Source organism: Corvus hawaiiensis, chromosome 3 (genome assembly GCF_020740725.1).
Source record: "Corvus hawaiiensis isolate bCorHaw1 chromosome 3, bCorHaw1.pri.cur, whole genome shotgun sequence".
NCBI classification, from domain to species: Eukaryota; Metazoa; Chordata; class Aves; order Passeriformes; family Corvidae; genus Corvus; species Corvus hawaiiensis.
The window spans coordinates 30,877,262-30,898,856 of NC_063215.1; the positions used below are offsets into that span (position 1 = coordinate 30,877,262).

Consider the following 21,595-nt stretch of genomic DNA (forward strand, 5'->3'; position numbering starts at 1 on the left):
CAGGTGACCCCTTGTCCCCGGACGCCGCTCTGCGCCCTCCTAAAGCCAGGACGGCGTTTTTTGCTCTTTGGAAAGCGCCTCCAAGGGGCGGCATCGCGGCCGGCATTAGGGACCCGGCGGACTATTTGTCACCCCAGAATAAGGGGCTGCCGTGGCCGGGGGTGGGCGTGTGCGCGCGCGCCATCCCGGTAGGGGGCGGAGAGGGAGGGAGGCGGATGTGTCCGCGTCCGCAAGTAGATCCGGTTGAGGAAGTCGGCGCTCGCGGCCGCCGGTTCCCGTGGCCGCGCCAGGGCAGGAGCGCTCCCGGCCCCGCTCCAGCCGCGCTCCAGCCCCGCCATGGCCACCCGCTCCTGCCGGGAGAAGGCGCAGAAGCAGAACGAGCAGCACCAGGCCATCCTGGCCAAGCTGCTGCGGGAGGAGGACAACAAGTACTGCGCGGACTGCGAGGCCAAGGGTACGCGGGGCGGGGGGCGCGGGGCCCGGCCCGGGCGGGGCGCTGCCCCAGCGGGTCCCGGCTCGGGGCGGCTGCGGGGGCCGCGCCACGTCCGCAGGGGCGGCGGGACCGGCGGGCGGCTCCGCCCGACACCGGGCCCAGGGGCGGCAGCGGGGTCGGGGTCGGGCGCGGGGGCAGCGGCGGGGCGGGCAGGCAGACAGCCTGACCCTTCCATGTGAGCCGCTTTCCGCTCGCTCGTCCATGGGCGGGCTGCAGCCGCCTCGTCCTCCAGCGAGGAACCCCCAGCCGGGGCTTTATGCAATGACTGGCCCAGCCCTTTCCTGAAGTTTCACGGCCGCGTCCGCTTCCTGCGCTGCCAGGTATCGATCCAGAGCGAGCTGTGGCCTTTGGGAAGGGACTGGCCGATGCCGGGGTAGGTGCCAGATGAGTTGAATGTCGAGTGTTCAAAACAATTAACCCTGCCGTGCTGACTCAGTCAGGATTCCAAGCTCTGTGAATCTGGATGTCTGAGTCTGGTTGAATATGTCACAGATGTGGCTTTGGCGGTGAATGGAATTTTAAAGATTATATCACTGTCGAATCTTACAGTGCTTTAGTCTAATTTTTCTTCCTGCACAAAAGTATATATATATTTGCATTTGTATTTACCTTGGATTCTGTGGCTTTCAAATGGAGAAATGTAGCACATCCCTCTTTCATCTAAAGTAAATTTATTAAGATCTTACTCTAAATAAGGTGACTGCACAGTAAGTTATTAAGTGTAATGCTTCCTGAATAACAATTGGGAGTTGACACTGTATGATTAATGCCAAAGCTGCCTTGCTCAGTCCTTCTCCACATCAAGTGGAGGTGAAGTATGAGTGAGCTTCATTTGAGCAACCAGAAATGGTGCTGTCTTTGTAAATTCTCTTCCCATCTGTGTGTGCTTTTTTTTCACTGTGTACGCAAGTCATGCAGTGCACAATCAGAAAAAAAGACTGTATTTTCCTAATACAAACTTGTAGAAGTATATAATATGGATTACACCAAATATAATGGGCCTTTATGTTTTGTAAGTAACTCTGCCTAACCGTTTTCTAACACAGCTCCTCTTGCCCCCTGATGGCTGGTTACCATGTAAAAGGCTCTTCGTAACCAGTGACTTTCTGGAAAAAGCATGTTTGTATTCTTTATTATTGGCACTTTGTATTTCTGTGCTGAATGCTGCTTGGAGTTGCTTGCTGATGGAATTCCATATGTATGTTGTTCTGTAGCATCAGCCTTAGGGCTGTGTTACTCAAGATTAGAGTCCAGAATTCCCCGATTACTGCTTGTCCTGTCTTCTGAGTTTTCTCTTTCTAACTCTCACTTAGAATGTGTGTAAGTTTCTGTAGCCCTCAGTGCTCACTATCTTTTGCCCTTTCAGTTCAGTAGTGGTGACACTTTCAGCTTCCTTTTCTTTTATTTGTATTAATGAGTATTTTTATTCACTGTTCTTTTCTTTGGTGCTTTCTTTCATAAGATCAAGCTTTGGTGTGTCTTGAATTTGGATTTTTTTCTGTTCAGGTTCTGGAGGACCTACCAATCTCTTGACCAGGCTGCCTTCTGCTAGTACATATTAATTCAGTTTTCAAATTTCTAGTAGACTCTTTTACTTAGGTGCCTGCTCAAATCTGATGGCACTTCTGAAAGCTTCTTGCTTTTCGCTTTTGCTCAATTTCTCCTTTGCTGTCTCTCTGTATGCCAGAAGCATGGCTTGTTTCGCCCTGTCCCAGGAAAGCTGGCATGAAAATATTGGGTGATGCAATGTGAGGCACTTGTGGTTTGGCAGTTTCTTTTTTATTTATTCTATTTCTCCCTTCAAGTTTAATTTGCATTTGCTTCATCCTGTTCTGGCAATTTTTATTTTAAATCATGTATCATGCTAGCTTTGTAGTGCTATCTGACTTTGCCTGTACTGTGTGTGTTTGGGTTTTTTTAATAGTTTGAAGGAAGAGTGTGGAATGATAAACTTTCTCTAGTTGCAGCTCTTCTAAAGGCGCTTGATTGAGACGTGGCCATATAGACACAGTTTGTGCCAATTTCTTACTTGAAGTTTAGAAAGTTTCCTTCTAGGAAGGAGAGTTGTGTGAACAATGTTGAGATGCCTCCACTATACCCTGAAGTCTGGATTTCTGTATACTTCCAGAAGACAGCTCAGGAAAAAGGAAACATTATCAGTTGTTTAGTTGAAAATGAAGCTTGTCATGAGCATGCAATGTCACTGTTGAACTCTTGCTTATTATATTAGTCTTTGTTGAAACTTATTTACCAAAAGAGGTGAGAAGGCTGCAGCCAGCTGTTTTTTCCTAATATGTTTCATGCTTAATCCATGGTGTTTGAGTGCTCATGACTTGCTGCAGTATGGCAAAGCTGTAGTTTTGCTAGTCCTGGAATGCAGAGCTGTCTGAGGCAGCAGCTTAACGTGGCTCTGTTAGCTAACAGAGCCTGCCAGCTGTCTGGCTTTCCCCAGCCTGTGACAGTCTCCTTCACCTCTTGCAACCAGTAACAGCATCCATTTGATATCTGGTCATGTTTGTTACTAGTCTGGATTTCCCTATGGTCAGTTCCACTGGAGAGCCTCTTCATCCTGGATTCTGCAGGAATTGTGTCAGTCTTAGTTCAGTGTGTTTTTAGTTTTCTTAATGCAATTTATTCATTTTTCTTTGAAATGTTGCCCCCTTTCATTTCTCTTACTTTCCTGTCATGTGCGAGTTTTGCTCCTTTGTCTGTCCTCCTTTCTGTTGCTCAGTGGGACCCTCCAAGTTCTGGTTTTTGTTTCTTTTTCCATTCGTCTAGTTGTGGGGTAACATCTTCATGATTAACTCTGGTTGTTTTAACTGAGTTGCAGTTGTCTTGGATCTTATTCTGGCAGTACTTAAAAATATTGTTTTCAGTGTGGTCTGTCAGATAGCTGTCAGTTCAGCATGGGCATTTAACTGAAACTAAGAGGCTGTCATCACTAATTCCTTTTTCTCGTGCTAGATATTGTAGTATCTTTTAAACTTGGAGTACTATATTTACCCTAGGCTTCTTTTCAGATAGTCATATCCACAAGTTGTGGAAATCTTGCAGATTATACTTGTATATCTGTTTTAACTGCTATTCTGTAAGGCTCTGGAAATTCTTAAGTAGCTAGATATAATTTAAAATCTTACAAATATCCTTTTGACCCTAAAAAATGTAATGTGGTCCTATTAGCATATTTACCACTCATTACTTTCTTTGCACCTACTGTAATGCTACTGTTGAACTCTTCCTTCATATCAATAAGGCTTTTCTGCTGGCTTTTACTTCTTGCATCAAAAAGGTGATACAGGATCTCACTACCATCCTATCACTCCTAAGTTACTGAGTTAGCTTTCCTTGCCCAGGTACAGGGCCACCATATGCATTGCCTGCAAAGAAGTTTGAAGCATGCTCCTTTCCAGTACTTATTGCATGCTTGCTCTGTGTAAGAATTAAAAAAGATATTTCTTGGTCATCCTCAAAATAATCTTTCTATCATTAGCACTGGTCTTGTATCAAGAACAAATCCATTCTTTGATTCGTGGTCTGCTTCTTCAAGTGTGAGGTATGCAGATACATTGGATGCCTTTGTAAGGTGAAGAATATATCTGAGGACACATCTGCCGGAGTAGCATTAAGTAAAAATTAGGATTGCTGACCCTGGCAACAGTTTCTGGAAGTGGTTTTTATTCTGTATTTGCCTTTTGCCTGTTAAAATAGCTGCTATGAATCTGACTGTTGCTGCTAAAATGTGTTGGAAACTACCTGTTGTAGGGCCATACAGTAGTTGCCATATGTCACCTCCAAATTGTAAATCTTGCAGCTATCAGAAAGACTAGATGATGCTTCTGTGGGGAAGAAGTGTGAAAATCAAAAGTTCTGGAACTGTCTTTGAAATCACTGAAACTTTTGGAAGAGTGAGGAGGTTGGGATGACATTTGACAAGGCAGTTCTTGTCTCTGCACTGTCTGTTCTTTACATCCCTATCTGAACAGCTGTCTGCATAAGGCAGTAGATGTCTTCCCAGTGTTATATTGCTGGGAAGAAGTTACACTACTGTTTAAGATATTTGTAGGAAATAGTAGGGTATGTTGACAGTAGCTGAAATCACCCTGAAGTTTTGAGAGAGAGGCAACTGAAATTGCTTTGTGATCTTTTTGTTTGTATAACTAAGTAAAGCTGGCAGGAATTGGAAGGATATAGGAGAAGCTGTATCAGGTATGTAGACGATGCTGAAAGCTATTGTAAAGCATTTGAATTTTTCTTTCTTTTCACTGTAGAGGGAGGGTAATGCATTTTTTAAGTTGTTGTTTCAATACTGATATTTGAATCCCTTAAGCAATAACACCTCTTAGAAATATGTCAAATGAAGCCAAAATAAAAAACCCCAAACTGTGAACATCGGTCAGGGACCCTTTGACTATAGGGGCTATAATTTGCTATTTCTGTTTAGTTAATACCTACTTATAACATGCTAGAAGTCTCCTAGACTTATGTTCTTACTGCTTTGCAGCAAGGCTGGTGTTGTTAGGGTGCTGATATTAAATACTGAATCAAGTACTTAGAAGTTGAAGTGTTTGATGAAGCACAAAAGGAGATTGGTTTCAAACACCATTAGGAACAGTAATCAGAGTCTTATGCTCCCCATTTACAGAGACAGCCACACTGGACCATGACTGATTGCCTTCAGTTTACAGGCTTGCTTGCTTAGATGGACAGTCCTTTGATTCTGCTGAATATCTTGTCCTCTTCTAAGAAGAAATGTGAATGTTCTCTGACATACCTTTTCTGTCTGTTATGCTTGTATTTGGATGCTGTCTTTAGTATGAAAGGATTGACTACTGAAGTCTGTAAATTCATCTCCCTATCAAGAAGGCAATTACCTGAGCTGTCAACTGCTTTAGAATTTTTTTAAACTGTAATCAAGTTAAAATAACATAATTGGAAACTTGCAGACCTTAGTATAGACAATTGTAGATGTTTCAGGCCTTCAGAAAAGGTGAATACATTTCTGTATCAGAGGAAGTGTTATGATTTTTTTGTTGGTTTTTTTTTAATGTTTACTTACTTCATCCCTGATAGTGCTTGAACCCTTTTTAAATGATCTGTTACCAAAATCCTAGTACAAAGAAGCACATTGACGCTGTTGCTTGTTCAGCCAGATTAAAATTGGTTTACTGTGGTTATAATATTAATGAAAATACTTTTCAGTATTTATAGTTTTACTGTACAGTCATTGAATATCTGTACGTGACTGACGACTTGGCCTTCTGTCTGAAGAGTGGCAGGTTCAGGCTCTTGGGAGTGTGGAGAGAGACTGGACAGGAAAGATTGTGGTGCCAATATTTTTGTAGCTAGAACTTAACTTTAATTTCCCTAACAACGAACCAATCCCAACCACAGTGCCTCTTAGCAGTGGGGGAGAAAAAAATCTAGTTCAAGTAGGTAGGCAAACTAGCTAGCAAAAGAAATCTGGAATATTCCAGGTATGTTTATGGCTGTTCAGACTCTTCTGTGTAGACAGTAAGTCTTGCATATGATCTCTTCTATGGCTAGGAGACCAACTTAGATATTTGTGTGTGACCATCACTTTTGTGAAGTTGCTTTTGCTTCTTGATGTCTGATCTTTTAACTGTCTTAATCTTGCATTTATACTTTAATAGATAGTGTGCTTCTTCCTCAAGCAGATGGGTAACTCTCAGAGCTCACTGCCCGCAGCCTGCGCAAGGCATCAGGTTTTTCCTCATTGTCAGTGTAAGAAAGCTTTGTGACAGCTCGACAGCTCACACTAGGGCAAAGCACTGGCTGCTGTACCTCCTCAGGTGAATATCTTTCCTGTCTTCCTCCTAAGGTGGAGAAACCCCTGAGAGGACAGCAGGGGGAATAGAACACAGTTGGATTATGCTGGAGGTCAGTTTCATGTGTCATCTCCAGTGCAACTTCTAGCCCTGTATTGAAGTTCAAACACGAAGTACTAGCTTAGTAGTAGCTGGTTGTGCTGTATGGATGTTCTGTACCAGTTGTTGCAAATATCAGATGTTACTACAGGTCTCTTGGATCAAGAAATTGCTAGTACTTATTTATGTGTTTCTGTTGCAGGGTTCATATTGCTTCTGTGAGATCAGTTTGGTAAAGATCATGTGAATGTAACAGACTGGAATATGAATTGGCAGATACAACTGGAGGCCTCTGGCTGTCCAGTGAGGCTTTGCAGTATCCTTAAGGAATAGTGAAGGCAAAGCACTTTGATTCAGGGTTGTTCTTACTTAAGCTTAGCAAATGGAATGATATATCTTGAACTCTAATAATGGTAAGGAACTGTATCACTAGAAGTCCTAGTGATAATCTGGTACTTAGCTGGTAGTTTTCTGGCCTTTCTGTCAAAGATAGTGCCTCAAAGACCCTTAGGGACGAGAAACTCACTTCAGTCTCTCTTGGGGCTTGTACAATCAGGATTTTTTTTCCTGTTTCCCTGCTACTAAATAAAATTACCTCAGTGCTCTGTTTTTGTTCTCTGTGCTCGTTGCTGACATTGGTTGGGTGAGACTGAAACTTAGGAATTAGTTGCTGTTGCAACTAGCCCTGACAACAATAATTGTCTCCCGCAAGAAAAGAGCCCTTAAGACACCTCACTTGCTGGGAGAAAAGTATGGCAGCCTTATCTTAGGACTTGTGAATGGGGTGTTGCAGTGTTTTGTGACAATAGTGGCCCCTGTAAGGAAGGGGGTTGTTTCCATCTCCTGACTCTTACAGTGCAGAAAAATATTTTCAAATAAGTCACAGGAAAAATGTTTAGCTTGTAATAGAACAGGGTTATTTGCAAAGTTGAAGGCTTTTTACCCAAGTGGGTGCAATCTCCATTCTTCAGGACTTGACTGAACTTGACTGGATGAGACCCAAAGTGGCAGGATGTAACTTTGAATTTAGCATTGCTTTGACAAGAGGCTGGACTAGGTGACCTCCAGACGTTTCTTTCAACCTAATTATTTCTGTGACTACTGATAAAAATATTTGTGGGACTTGTATTTTTTTTTAATTTTTTTATTATGTTGCAAATCTTAGATTCTCTGAGGTGTACTATACCGATTCAGAAATGCTTATGTGCTCAGTTTGCTGCCCTATGTTCAGAATTTATTGGCAGTCTAAGCTGTTTCTGTTGTGTGGACCATAAGGGTGGGACAGTTCCTGAAAAGTGAGTATTGCTATTGCTTGCCTTTTTAAAGTGCAAAACACCCCAGTTCTTTTGGTCAGGGGTACAGGTGTGTGTCTTCGAGTGGTCCTGAAGCTGTGGTTCTGCCACTCCTTAGTGACATGAAAAAGCTGCTGCTGCAGGATGCTGTTTATACCAAGTGGTCTTTGCTTTGTTCCTGAATTTCCTTTTGTGGACCAGAATGATGTTGTCTTTCCTCTTTGGTCTGAATGCTATAAAGAAAGAGCAACTGTGCTGCAGTTAAGAGATCCTTGTACATGATACAGAGGAAACAATTAGATATATCAGTGATAAGCAGACTTTTAGGCAAGTATCCTTTCCTGGAAAGGTGACTCCCTCTTTAGTGCGTGCATGCTAGAGGATTTAAGAGAGTCAATTATAAGACATTACTCAGGGAGTAGTCAGCAGTTGATTTAGCTCAGGTGTCACATTGTCTTAGACTGGCTCAGCAAGGTTCATTTGAGCATGATTCAGCTTTACTTTAGGAACTCTGCTGCTTCACAGTGTTCTCTTGTGGCCACAACTAAATTCTCCAAGACATAATGACTGCCTTGTGAATGGTTAAAGTTGTTTGGTATCTTTATTTTCATGTTGAGGTTCTGAAGAGTTAGGCTGATGAACCCATGACTAGTTAAATCTGTCTTCAGAGTACTGTCAGCAAGTTGTTTTCAGATATTATGGCAGAGTAAAATGAGTTAGTACTGAGCTATGATTTTTATTGGCATTGTTGAGTGGGATAGCTCACAGCTGGAGGACTGCAATGGATAAGAAAAGGTGCTTAGGAAGGGCAGGCTGGGATTGTGGTAAAGGGGAGTTGCTATTTTTTGTGAGACTAGTGGGGCTGCCTGCGGCTTTACCTGGAGATGAGTGAGCCAGTTGGGAGCTTATGGGTCAGGAGTAGTAATGAGGCTTTCCTCAGACAACTCAAGCCTAATGTTCGCAGGATTTGATGCTTATAGGGGACTTGGACCACCCTTATATTCTGGGGGGACAGCACTGCAGGGAATAAGTAATCAAGGAAGCTTCTGTCATGCATTGATGCCCATATGGTTGAGGACCTGTTTCTTACAAACAAGGAATGATGGGTTGAGGATGTAAAGGTTAGTCTTGGCTGCAGTGGTCATGAGGTAGAAGAGTTCAGGATCTGAATTGGAGACAGCAAAGCAAAGAGTAGAATTATAACCATGATCTTCAGGAGGGAAGATTTTGTTCTCTTCAAGGATCCTTTTTGGAAGAATCATTTGAAAGATGGTTCTGAGCAGAGAGAGCCAGGAAAGCTGGTTGACTACTTCTTTAAGCTCTAGTGTGGCATATGCAGTGAATAGGAGATGGTACAAAGGCACATTGAATGAATGTTCTAAAAAGCTCAGACATAAAAAGGAAGCATATAAGAGGTGGAAGCAGAAACATGTGGCCTAGGGAGAGTCTGGAGACATTGTTCAAGCGTGCAAACATGTGTCTAGGTCAGAAAGCCAACGTCCATATGGAGTCTTATCTGTCAAGTATATGTAAATAGCAGCAGGGGAGGCATTTACAGATAATTGGCAGAAAAAAAGAATAGAGAAAATGTGGACCTGCTGCTGAATGGGGAGGGGAACTCATAAGGGATGTGGAAACAACTGAGACATTCAATGCCTTCTTCACTTTGTTCTTTGCTAGTAAGACTTGCTTTCAGCGATTCTAGGCAAGAAAAGCATACTCTCAGTTAGTAGAGGAGGATCAGGTTTGAGATTGCTTATAGAAACTGGATGTACACAAGTCTGTGGGCTCTAATAGGATGCAGCCAGTAGGGAGACAGGGCTGGCCAAGGTGATTTTGTGGTGACTCTCATTGACCAAGGTAATGGTCAGTGGGAAGGTGGGTCTTGGGGGCTGAACTCAAGCAAATGTCTTTACTATCTCTGAAAAGAGCAAGAAGGAACATCTAGGGAACCACAAGCCAGTCAGCTTTGCCTCTGTCCCTGGAAAAGTGACAGAGCAAATAATCCTGAAAACACATGAATAAAAACGATGGGCAGTAGTTGGTATGCATTAACTAAGGGGCTGTAATGTGTGACCAACCCGATAACCTTCCATGCTGAACTGAGCAAGGCGACTGGCTTGGTGGATGAGAACAATGAGTGTTTTCTTGCCTTGACCTTTCATGAGGCTTTTGAAACTGTCTTGTAACTTTGATAAGCTGATGAAATGCATTCTGGATAAAGACACTGAGGTGGATTGAAAATAGCTTAGAGGCTAAAATGCCAGGCTCATGGTGGTGATCAACATGTTAAAGTTGAGCGGGAGCCCAGTTCATTTTGGTGTAGCTGAGGGGTTGTTATTGAGGCCAGCACTGTTTAACATCTTCTAATGACCTGTGTGACAGGATGCACCCCTCCCTTGGCAAGCTTGATGGGATGCAAAACTGGGAGGAGTGGTTGATAAACCAGATGGATGTGCTGCTACTCGGGAGCAGGCAAGTGAACAAGTGGAAGAAAGGAGCCACCAGGAACAAAGTTCAACAAAGGGAAATGCAAAGCTCTGTCCCTAGGGAGGGGGTGTTGGCAGTGCAGAAGAGGTGCTGTGGATCAAAAATTGGTCATGAATCAGTAATGCATCCCTTGCCACAAAGAAGGCAAACAACATCTTGGACTGAATGTCCAGAGGAGAGTGGTCAGTGTCTGGAGGGAGGAGATCCTTTCCTCAGTACTGGTGAGACTGCATCTGTAGTCCTGTGTACGTTCTGAGCTCCACAGTACAAAGAAACAGGGACAGACTGCAGCAAGTCTAGTAAAGTGGCAGGAAGGGGAAGGTTAGTGTGCCTTACGATTGAGTAGAGGCTGAGAGCACTGAGATTGTTTAACCTGGAGGAGAGAAGGCTGCTGGGGAGTTCTTACCTCGTGACAGAGAGTAAATATGATGGAGGCAGACTTGTCTGTGATATCCAGTGATAGGACCAAAAGGCAATGAACGCATATTAAAACACGGGAAATTCCACTGAAAGATAAGATTTTTTTTTTTTTTTTTAACTCCAGGAAAGGCTATTTAGGATCAGGTTACCTGGAGAGGCTGTGGAGCATGCATTGTGGAAGCACCAAAAATCTGACTGGGAACAGCCAGCCCTAGGCAACCTGATGTGTTTTCTGTGCTCTGAGCACCAGGGTTTGGACGAGCTGATCTTCAGGGTCCCTTCCAGTCTCTCCTACTTCAGATCCACTTCAGTTATTTTATCACTTACAAGCTGATATGGTGTCCCACTGCAGATACCATGCAATTTTTTTCTCCCCAGTGTGCAAGTGTCAGCCTATGTAGATTCAAAGTAGATTCTTTGTTTAAAGTTGAAGTCCTTTATGAGAAAGCAATTAAACAGTAGTAAATACAGACTGTAGTAGAGCTTTGAATTTTCAAGAAACATAGAAATTTTGCTGTGGTTTGTGCATCCAGAGACAAAAAGGAGCAAATCTAGCCATTTGAAGCAACTGGGAGTTGAGAGGCTGTGGTAGAAGGGTTACTCATATCTTATGTTTGACTGAAATGTTGTTTAAGTCTAGCTGGGAGAATACCTTCACAACTTTAACTGCTCTGTAGAGCTGGTAGACAGTTGCTTAGAGCTAGTGTCCCTTGTGTCAGAAATTTCCCTGGATCTTACAGCTACTGGTTTGAGCTCCATATTATGACTAACAACTATTTCCTCTGGAAGACTGGGAAAAAAGAAACTACTACAGATTCCTGTTTGTCTTACATTCTGGCCTCTTATCTGATTAATGTTTGCTGAGAGCTTGAGCAATATTAGTTCTCTTAACATTTTTCTCTTAAATGTCTTTATAAAAATCCATTCAAACAAAACTGCTTTATTTTCTCTGTGATAACTTGGCAGATTTAAAATTGGAATGGATACCTATTTATATTAATATTTGTTTACAGTAGACTCTGATTATGTGATATATTGCTAACTCCTGCTTATCTTCCACTGTCTTGTCTTGATCACGTGTCGCTTTCCATTAGGTGGTAAACTTGTATGTCTGAGTATGTACTGTCAAGGAGCTCCTGCCCAGTGCTATGAAACAACCCAGTCAAGAGAACCCAAGTTCCTGTCTTGTTTCTGCCTTGGAGGCTTATCCAAAATACTGATGAGATTTGTCTCCCTCTGACCAGAGGAGCCAGACGCTTTTCTGTTCTGAGGTGATGATCTGAGGAGGAGGAAGAACTTGGAGGAACAGAGAACATCCTTGTGCTGCAAGTCTGTGGTAGATGTGGATATAGAGAGTGCTGATGTTGTAGCTTATGGAGTTTGTGGCAAGTTTTTGGGGGGGAAGTTGATCTATGTGGTTTTTGTATTCTAGCTATCTCAGTAGCCCTAAACTGCGAGTTGCCCCTTTCCTCTCTCCAGGAAAGGTGTTTGTTTCTGGTAGACAGTGGAGGAAGAAGAGGTAGAGACTGTAGCTCAGCACCTGTCAGAGTGGAGCTGTGGACAGCCATGTGTGATAGTTGGAGGCGATGTTGCCAAGCAACTGACTTTGCAGGTGTGGTTTGGTAAAGGAACAGTTCTTTCTCTCAAAGCTGTGCCTGGCTATGATTTTGTGTTTAAAAAAGAAGAAAAAAACAAAACAAAACAAAAAAACCCCAAAGATGAGTAACTTTCTCTCTTGCATGGATGAGAAAAGGAATGCAATATTCCACATCCAGCTATTGATTGCTATACAAGAATCTAATGCATTTTTACTGAAGTCTTTGAATGAAAATGAATAAAGCTTGATAGTACAGGACTTTATTGGTAGGGTTAAAGGCAGTAGTAGTCATATAAGAAATTCTGCAAAACAAGATGGAAGTGATTCATCATGTAACCTGGTATTTTTGAATGCAGCTGAACTTGCGGGTGGATTCAAATCACAGCAGAGAGTGACAATCAGGAAAGAATGATCATTTTAAATAAGCTCCTGGCAATGTGTGCTGAAGTCATTTGGATTTAAATTTGTCATTCATAACAATTTATAGAAGCAACTAGTGTATTGATAAGTAATGATGCCTTTATAATAAAGAGACTGATTATCCCATTAAGGTATGCATATGGGGTGTTTTTTCAGTTGCCTGTTATCTGTAGAATGACAAAAATAACCCTTTAAACATGACAAATGCCACACTATGTGCACCCTTTAGATCTTCAGAGGAAGTGTGCTTGACCACTTAAGCAGGGGTTCAACCAAAGAGACATGTCAGGAGGACAGAGTGCAGGCCTTTTGGTCTTTGTTCTCATTGCCAAGTGATACCTGGATTATCCTCAGCACTAAATGCATTGAACTGCTGTACCAGGTTTGTCTGAGAGGGCCCTAGCTTTCCATGGCAGCTCTCATGCTGCTGTGCTTTGCAGCTCTGGAAGGTTGTTGATAATACACCAGTGTTTCAGCTGATGCTGAGCAGTGCAAGTGCAGCCTCAAGGCTGTCTCTCCAACCTCCTGCCAAAGGCCACTGGACTGGAGGTGGGCGAAAGTTTGGGAGGGGATGTAGCCAGGACAGCTGACCCAAACAGACCTAAGGGATAGCCTATGACAAGTGGCACAGTAAAAGCTAAGAGAATGCAGGGGAAGGGGGAGGTTTTGTTGTTAAGGTGTTTGTCTTCCAGAGCAACCTCTGTGTACTGAGACCTTGCTTCCCAGGAAGTGAGTATCACCTGCTGATAGTAGAATAAATATTTTTCTTCTTACTTCTGCACATGGCCTTTGTTTTTCTTTATTAAACTGCCTTTATCTTGACCCATGAATTTTTTATCTTATTTTCCCCTCTTTGGTGGGTGCATGATGACCAGACAAGGTTTATCCACCACAGCTGCTGAGGGTTTCATGTGTGTTCTAAGTACAAAGTAACTGTCATTCTCATTAATAAAGATTGTGAAGCCTTGGTTCAATTTTCTGGGCCTTCTGCAGCATATAGCAAGCAACTTGTGAAAGAAGTGATGCTGAATACCCCTTGACACTTGTCTTGTTCACTGTGATTTCCGTGGAGCTTGGGTGTTCATGGAGTCCCTGCTTAAAAAAGTTTACTCCAAAAATATATTTATGGAACGAAAGGATTCTGTCAGGTGGTCTTAAACGAGACTTTAAAAAATACAACAGATCCAAGACCTCATGCTTGAGAGTCCTGCAAAGCTTTGAGAGCATATTTTGAGAATTGATAACTTCTCAAGCAATCTTAATCCTACTTAGAACTCATACTCACAATTCTGTATTCTAGACTAAATGCAGCTGAGTGCTTTGGTATTGTATTCCATTTCTCTTCTGGCATCTGAAGGAAATGATATTTCGAGGAAAAATATTGTACAGCCACAACTTACTTTCTACACAGAGTACAGTACATCACTTTGGAAAAATAACTTGCCCAGAGAAACCTCCCAACTTTCTCTCAATTTGTTTGAAACACAAATCTAGTTAAATCAACTGTGAAGAACACTACTTGAAAGTAAATTTGTTCTTTTCTTTCTCAGTCACATTTAGCTGATATAATGATGTCTGAGTATTGATGCCTGTCATGCTGGAATGTTCAACTGTAGTTTGAATTTTATTTAATCTAGTATCATCTTGCAGGAGACCAACATAGTTTTAGGAAGCAAGAAGCCTTTAGAAAAATGCAAAGCACATTTAAGCCTTGAATGTGTGGCAAGATGCAGTTGAATTGAAAATAAATAAGTTACTTTGTGGTTTAAAAAAGACAAAATTTTCAAATACTGGACTGAATTTTTCTTCAAAGAGATGGTGAAATATACCTTAGAGCTGTTCAAAACAACTGAACAAAGCCCTAAGCAGCATGGTCTAATTAGATCTGATTGAAACAGCAAGTTAGTTTAAGTGATGTCAGGAAGTCCATTTATGCCTGTATTATTTTATAGGTTCTGAGGAAATGCAGAAGTTCTTTAACACCTGCTCTTTAAAAGATCCGTCTTACAGAGCATAGATACTTTCTGTTGTGTGTATTGGCTCAAACTCAGCTTCAGGGATGGGTGTCGAAGCACTCCAAGGTGTGATCCATTTGCTGAGACTCTGGCAGAATGCAGTATTGGGGTGTAGCTACCCTGGCATGCAGGTCCCTGGTATTTGTGGGAAGGATTTGTGTCTGTGGCACTGGAGCTTCAAGTTGAGAAAAGGCCTGATTCTGTCTGTCCTCTTCAGCCTCTCCTTTTCCCCTGGTCTTCTGTTAATTTAGTACCCTGAGCTCGACTGAAAGTTCTGCTCTGAAGATTGATAATATCGTTACAGTAAAACTCAAGGGTCATCCAAGACCAGAGTTGCATTTGTGAGGTAGGCTGTTCCTGTGCCTGAGAACTGTGGTGTATTAGTGTTTGAGGGTGGGCCAATACGCTCTCTGTAGGTAAGAGAGATGAATGGTGCAGCCTAAAAATTTACTTGATCTGATCTGCATAACCTGAAGAGGAAATGAGACAGTGTGTAGAGGAGGAATGTAGGTGAATATCTCCGCAGTGAATGTGGATGTGCTGCCGGTGGGATGGCAGAGAGAATCAGAAGAGTAAGAGTGAGAAAACTCATGGATTGAGATGAAGACAAGTAAAGCAAAAGCTGTGCCCACAAGCAAAGCAAAATAAGGAATTAATTCACTTCTTAGCATCAGCAGGTGGGTGTTCAGCCTTCTCCGGGAAAGCAGGGTTCCATCGCATGTAACAGTTATGTAGTTACTCACTCCAAATGTCTCTCCTTTCTCCTTCTTACTCCAACTTTTATTGCTGAGCACAGTGTTGTATGGGATGTCCCTTTGGTCAGATGGGGTCAGATGTCTCAGCTGTGTTCCTTTCTGGCCTCTTGCCCACCCTCAGCCTCCTCACTGGCAGGGTAGTCTGAAGAGCAGAAAAGGCCTTAATGTTGCACAAGCACTGCTCAGCAATAAAAACATTTGTGTGTTATTCATTCACACTGTTTTGGTCACAGATTCAGAACACACCACCATAGGGCCTTCTATGAAAAAAATAAACTCCATCCCCACACAAACCAATATAGCAGAGAGGATTGGTACAAAAAACCAATCTGGCTGGTCATTATAGATGATTTCAGTGTATTTCTACTGTCTAGAGCCTGAAATTTGGCATTTTACGTTGCCCACTCATGGCTTGAAAAGGTGCACTTTTTGCTCCGTATAAACTGGCTGGCTGGCCAGGCCTGGAGAGTGGTGAATGGAGTCACATCCAGCTGGTCACTAGTGGGTTTCCCAAGGGCTCAGTATTTGGTCCCGTCCTGTTTAATATCTTTATCAATGATCTGGATGAGGGGATTGAGTGCACCCTCAGTCAGTTTACAGATGATACAAAGTTGGCTGGGACTGTTGATTTGCTGGAAGGGGGCAGGAAGGCTCCCCACAGGTTCTGTCGATGGGCTGAAGTCAGTTGTATGAGGTTGAACAAGGCAGAGTGCCAGGTCCTGCACTGCTGCAGGCTGGGGAAAGAGTGCCTGGAAAGCTACCCGATGGAAAAGGACTTGGGGGTGCTGGTTGACAGCAGCTGAACGTGAGCCAGCATGTGCCCAGGTGGCCAAGAAGGCCAATGGCACCTGGCCTGTATCAGCAGTAGTGTGGCCAGCAGGACCAGGGCAGTGATTGTCTGTCTGTGCTTGGCACTGGTGGGGCTGCACCTTGAGTTCTGTGTCCAATTCTGGGCCCCTCACTGCAAGAAGGAGTTGGACTGAGTCCAGAGAAGGGCAATGGAGCTGGGAAAGGGTCTGGAGCACAAGTCCTGTGAGGAGGAGCTGAGGAAACTGGGGGTGTTTAGCTTGGAGAGGAGGAGGCTCAGGGGAGCCCTAATCACTCTCTGCAACTCCCTGGAAGGAGGGAGCCAGGTGCAGGTTGGCCTTTTCTCCCAGGCAGCCAGTGACAGGACAGGAGGAAATGGCCTCAAATTGTGCCAGGGAAGGTACACATTAGTTATTGGGGAAAATTTCTTCACTGAAAAGCTGGTCAGGCATTGGAACAGGCTGCCCAGTTCCAGTACCTGAAGTGGTGAATCGTCATCTCTGGAAGTATTAAGCAACAGGTAGGTGTGGTACTTGGCCATGTTTGGTTAATGGTGGAACTTTCAGATTTAAGATGTCTTTTCCAACCTTAATGACTCTGATTCTATGACTTGGATAAAGAAGCTTGGATCTCTGGTTTCTCTGCATCTTGGAGAGGTTATGGGGGTGCATTTACCTTCTTTGTAATGTATGAGAAAGCACATCTCTGCAGTCACTGAGGACTGCACAGAGGTTGTACAGTTTGTGGAGTGTTTATTTAAGGATCTCTTCAGTTATGTTTGAGGAAAAATTGTAAAGGGAAGCTGATTAATGCAATTGCTAGATAATGTCTCTGGTAGGAAAGGGTTCATTCTTGTTTATGGCAAACAGGCTACGTTATAAGCCTGTCTTGCATACAAATGTTATCTCTGAGGTTTTTGTCATAGTTAAAGGAAGAACTTCAATAACTGACTGAAGGAGTTTTTTGCAGCAGGTGCTTATATAATCTTTATCCCTTGACTGGGTATGCAGAAGGGTTGCTGCATCCTGACAGAGTAGCATAGATTTATACCTTTCTTTTTCTTGTCAGTGATGGTTTTACTTACTGCTTAGCTATCAGCTTATGAAAACATTTTGTAAGAGCTTGCTGTTTCCCATTTTCCTTTTATTTCTGCATATAAAAGGAGTATAAATTGTAAACTTAATACAGTAAGTGTTTTAGCATTTCCTTGCTGGCAAGGGAAAAATTGCTGTCAAGACCTGCTCCAGAAGCTTCCTAGTAATACTGTAATATGCTACATAACTTTGTCTTTTTTAGAAAGTACCAAATGCTGCTAACAGGAAATTACAGCTTCCACACCTTATTCTTGCAGCCTGAACTCTGACACAAGCAGTCTTTCTCTTCATGAGTGAACAGGCAGGGTAAAATTGGAGCACTACCCCTTAGCCAAATTGAAATTTTATTTCTGAAGCCATTAGGTTATTGAATGTGCCAGGGTTGGCACCTTTGTCATCTGTGATACTTGGGGCACTGACTTTACTTTCCAAAGGGTGCTGTAGCAGGGTAGTATCCCACAGGGCTGGTAGGAGTGCTGTGGCTGTGTCCTTTGTACTCTGCATGTGTGCATCCACATACAGTCACAGACACGTGCTCAGGCTGTGCAGGCGTGGTTGCCAGCCAGGGGTTGGGAGCTGCTCTCTTGACAGTTCAGAAGTTGCTTATGATCCTGCTTACCTGGGTGGTGTGAGGATGGGTGAAATCTGAGGTGTGAAGTACTTTCAAGTTAGGAATGCAAACTTTGGGAGATGGTTTTAAAGGAGGCTTCAATGCAAAACACTGAGTTAAACCGATATTTTCATTTAAAATAAGTGTTTTAATGAGGTGGGTGTTCTTTTAAAATCCTGTCATCTCATTTCTAAGATAAATAGGAGGTCTTTGTGATGTTTTGGGGAAAAAATCCCAAAAAACCATCCTAATCTCCTTTTTCTCTTAATTTACATGAGGAGTGCTCAACTATGTATATATGTATATAACTTTATGGTGAACTCTAAATATTGTATTTTATTTCACAACTTAGCTTTTACGTTCTATAATCACCTAATATTTGATAAAATGACTTTATTTTGGTAAAGCAAGCTTATCTTCTCACAATCTTATTCAGTCAAAAAGATTTTTAGTAGCTGACTATTTGTTAATAAGGCAAAAAAAATTAATTCTTTCACTTTGTCACCTTGCAAGACTGCTTGTGCCAAATGGCTGTTAGACAAGAAAAAGACCTGTTCATCTCAAGAATAAACTGACATTACCTGTGTATCTCCAATAGCTAATGTAACCAGCCTGTCCTCCGATTTACAAACTGAACTTTCATATTCCACACTTAATTTTCTGTATAGAGCTTTCGCTGTTTGAAATTACTTGGATGCATTCCAGAATTAAAGTAGTTATGAAGCCAGCCACTTGATTTTGTGGCTTAAACACAGAAATGAAGGAACATTCATGTCACTGTACTTCTTTTCTAGTTGAGGCTTCATACAATCCTTGGAATTTCTTTGAAATGCTTTTAGCAATTTTTGATGCTACAGAAGCAATTGAGTAAGTGAGCTGAAGGAATAATTGAAACAATTTGATACATGTTTCTCTTTCTGACTTACAGAGGTGGGACAGGGTTGTGCAGGGGAAATTTCATTCATGATACTTCTACAGAGCCTATTTGGAGTTAGGAATAGGTCTGCACTTAATGGATTTTTTGATGGCTTTCATGAAAAACGGTTATCCAAACCAAAAGACAAACTTGGAGGAATCCTGTCCATGAAACTCTCTACCACCTACCAGATAATGGCTAAAAATAGCTAAGCAATGCTTCTAAGGCTTGTCTTCCCACTGTTCCTGCAGTAGGCCTTGAACCATATGACTCTCAGGTACTATTAAGCTGGGCTCTGGAACAGTGTACTTGTCTGCCTTCAGTGCAACTTAATGCTGTTGAGTTTGATTTATTTAAAAATATGAAAACAGCCTGTTACAAGCAGTTCTTGTTTGAACTCCTGTCCCACTTTCCTGAATGTGGTAAATTTTAAGTTCTCAAGTTCTGGTCTTGACTCTCTGAACACAAGCTTGCTAAGCCAGCTGTAAGAGATTGCTGACAACTACCATGTAAGCCTTTGTTGCCTTTGTTTGGATAAAATAGTATTTTGCTGCATACTTTGACGTCTTAAAAGCACATAAAGACTGAGCTTGCATGGTTTTCCCAGTGATGGGTACGGAGGTAAAGCAAGGAAGCCTTTTCTACTGTAAAGGAAGAGAAATTATGCTTGTGGTGGGGACTAGATGTGACATGAGAACATGCTTCAGGCTATTTGTTCTGTTTAATCAGAAACTAATTCAGTGGATTGAGTGACAAGTAAATAATCCTTTATCAGTAGTCTCAAAAGACTTAAGGTTCAAGGGCCTTGAAGAACATTTAATAGAAAAAAGATTCTTGTACTGTGGTTCTTGCATGATTTCCTTTGCTTCAAGATCTTTATGCGAAATCTTTCATTCTTTCAAAGATTTGCTTGATTCACGAAGTCTGTTTCAGTGGACATTAACATTGCAATTGAGCTTTTTTGTGTTGGGGGTGGGTGAGTGGTGTTTCCTTGTAGGATTTGTTTCACTCCCGCCACCCCATCCACCCCAGGAGTCTGTGAAGCAAAAATGAGGATGGTAGATCTACCTTTTGTGGGAAAAACTAAGCAGCCTCCAATGAAACTAGTAAGTGAGAGTCTTTGAACCAGCAGGATTAGACTGAAAATGCATGATAGTAAATTTTTTTTTGGAGTATTTCGGTATTATTTTGACTTAATTGCTGTCTCTAGTGTGTTACATTTTGAGGAGAGAAACTTGGAGGAATCTCTGTAAGTTCTGCCTTGTTCTTTTGTTCTTCCCTGAGTAGCCCCTGGAGAAGGCACTGTTTTGTGTTAACTCAGATCTTCTTGTATTAAATTGAATTACATAAAATACAGCTGCTGCTTACTTGTTTTCTTTCGTTTCTCTCTATCTGCTATGTAAGGGTGCTTGTCTCCTGTTCACAATCTTTATTTTTATCTCAGCTTGGAGAAGTTACAGATGTTTTTGAAAGATATTCTTTCCTAACTTGGTTGAAGTCTTGCACAGCAGAACACTTGAGCAGTATGAATTTGGTGTGGATAGTAATGGAAAGGGAGAGAGCACTACATGGGTATGCTTGGATTGATGCAATGAGGCTTTCTTTGACCAAAAGTGATAGCTTTTGTGAACTGGCTATCAACCACTCAGGATGGGTCAGGTGTGTAGATTTTCTTGCAGTTAATTCTCTGTTCCACAAGATGGAGCCAGTTCTTTGGCAAATCAAGTCTGTCAAACAGCAGGAGAATTTGGGGAAACAAATGAGAATTAAAGTAACTTCACTGCGCTTTATAGGTAAAGGACAGGCAGGATGCTGTTGAGAGAAAAAAAGCATTGTAGTCTGTCAGAAGTCTTTAAAGATGTTGGCCCAAGATAAGTTTGCTACAGACTATATTAGAGGTGCAAAGTTATGTGTAAGGTTATGTGTAATACTTGGCTTCCTTCCTTGTAGAATTTCTAACTGGTAACTGCAAGAATGTAAAGTGAAAACTAACTTTGTGTTTATGTGCCTCTATCATACAAACCTTATTTAAAGCTAGTCTTGACAGGCTTTTTTCATTTAAAACTTTGTCTCAAAACTTATTAGTTTCTTGGCAAACTGGGTTTATGCATGTATTGTAAAGGATTCAGAATTGTTCACTGAGATGTAAAACGGTTGTCCTTCTCTTTGACAGCACATGTAAAATTGAAAGGCTGCATGCTTGCTCCTTTTACCCCAATTCAGACCTCTGTTTGCTCTCTATACATTAAGATGTTTCGTGAGAGGGGTCAGCACCTGTAGTGAGCAAAAGGAGTGTTTCGTTGTTAACTGCAGTTACAGTAAGCTGAACAGATGGTGGTGGACTGATGGAGGGAAGGAAACTCAATTGTTGTAATAAGGGAACCAACAATCATCATTCAACTTCATAGTCAAATTTGCAGTGATCTTATACTTGCTCTTTTGTGGATGTCACCCAGTTATGTCATATTCGAAGACTTTCATTTTCTTTTGCCTCTTTTTAGTTTGTTCTGGTCTCCACTCCACTGCCTTTTTTTTTTTTTTTTTTTTGGTAACGTGTTTGTGTGACAGGTTCTCCTACTCCTGCCCAGTCTTGTCTGTTATTTCTTGCTAATTCCTTACTGCAGGTGGAAGCTGAGTAGAGGATGGAGCATTGACTGAGATGTTTAAAACAGCTGAAATATTTTTTTAACTAATCAAATGGAGAGCTAAAGCAATGTTTCACACTGTATTGACTGCTTGGGTTCATATACAGCTAGTATATGAGGGTTTCACATTTTTTGTAATGCTGATAAAAGTACTTT

The 21,595-nt window shown here is 42.1% G+C and overlaps 1 protein-coding gene across 3 annotated transcripts in view; it reads left to right on the forward strand.

Moving 5' to 3' along the window:
* Positions 1 to 225: 225 nt before the first annotated feature.
* The window catches only part of SMAP1 (small ArfGAP 1), a 92,421-nt gene continuing 71,051 nt past the window's right edge, over positions 226 to 21,595 (forward strand). For 2 of the 3 annotated variants that reach the window (XM_048299875.1, XM_048299877.1), the window contains exon 1: positions 227 to 454. In XM_048299875.1, the coding sequence (XP_048155832.1) occupies positions 337 to 454 (118 nt within the window). In that variant the 5' untranslated portion in view covers positions 227 to 336. Of the gene's footprint in view, positions 455 to 21,595 lie in introns of all 3 variants that reach the window. The other variant, XM_048299876.1, reaches the window with a different exon arrangement.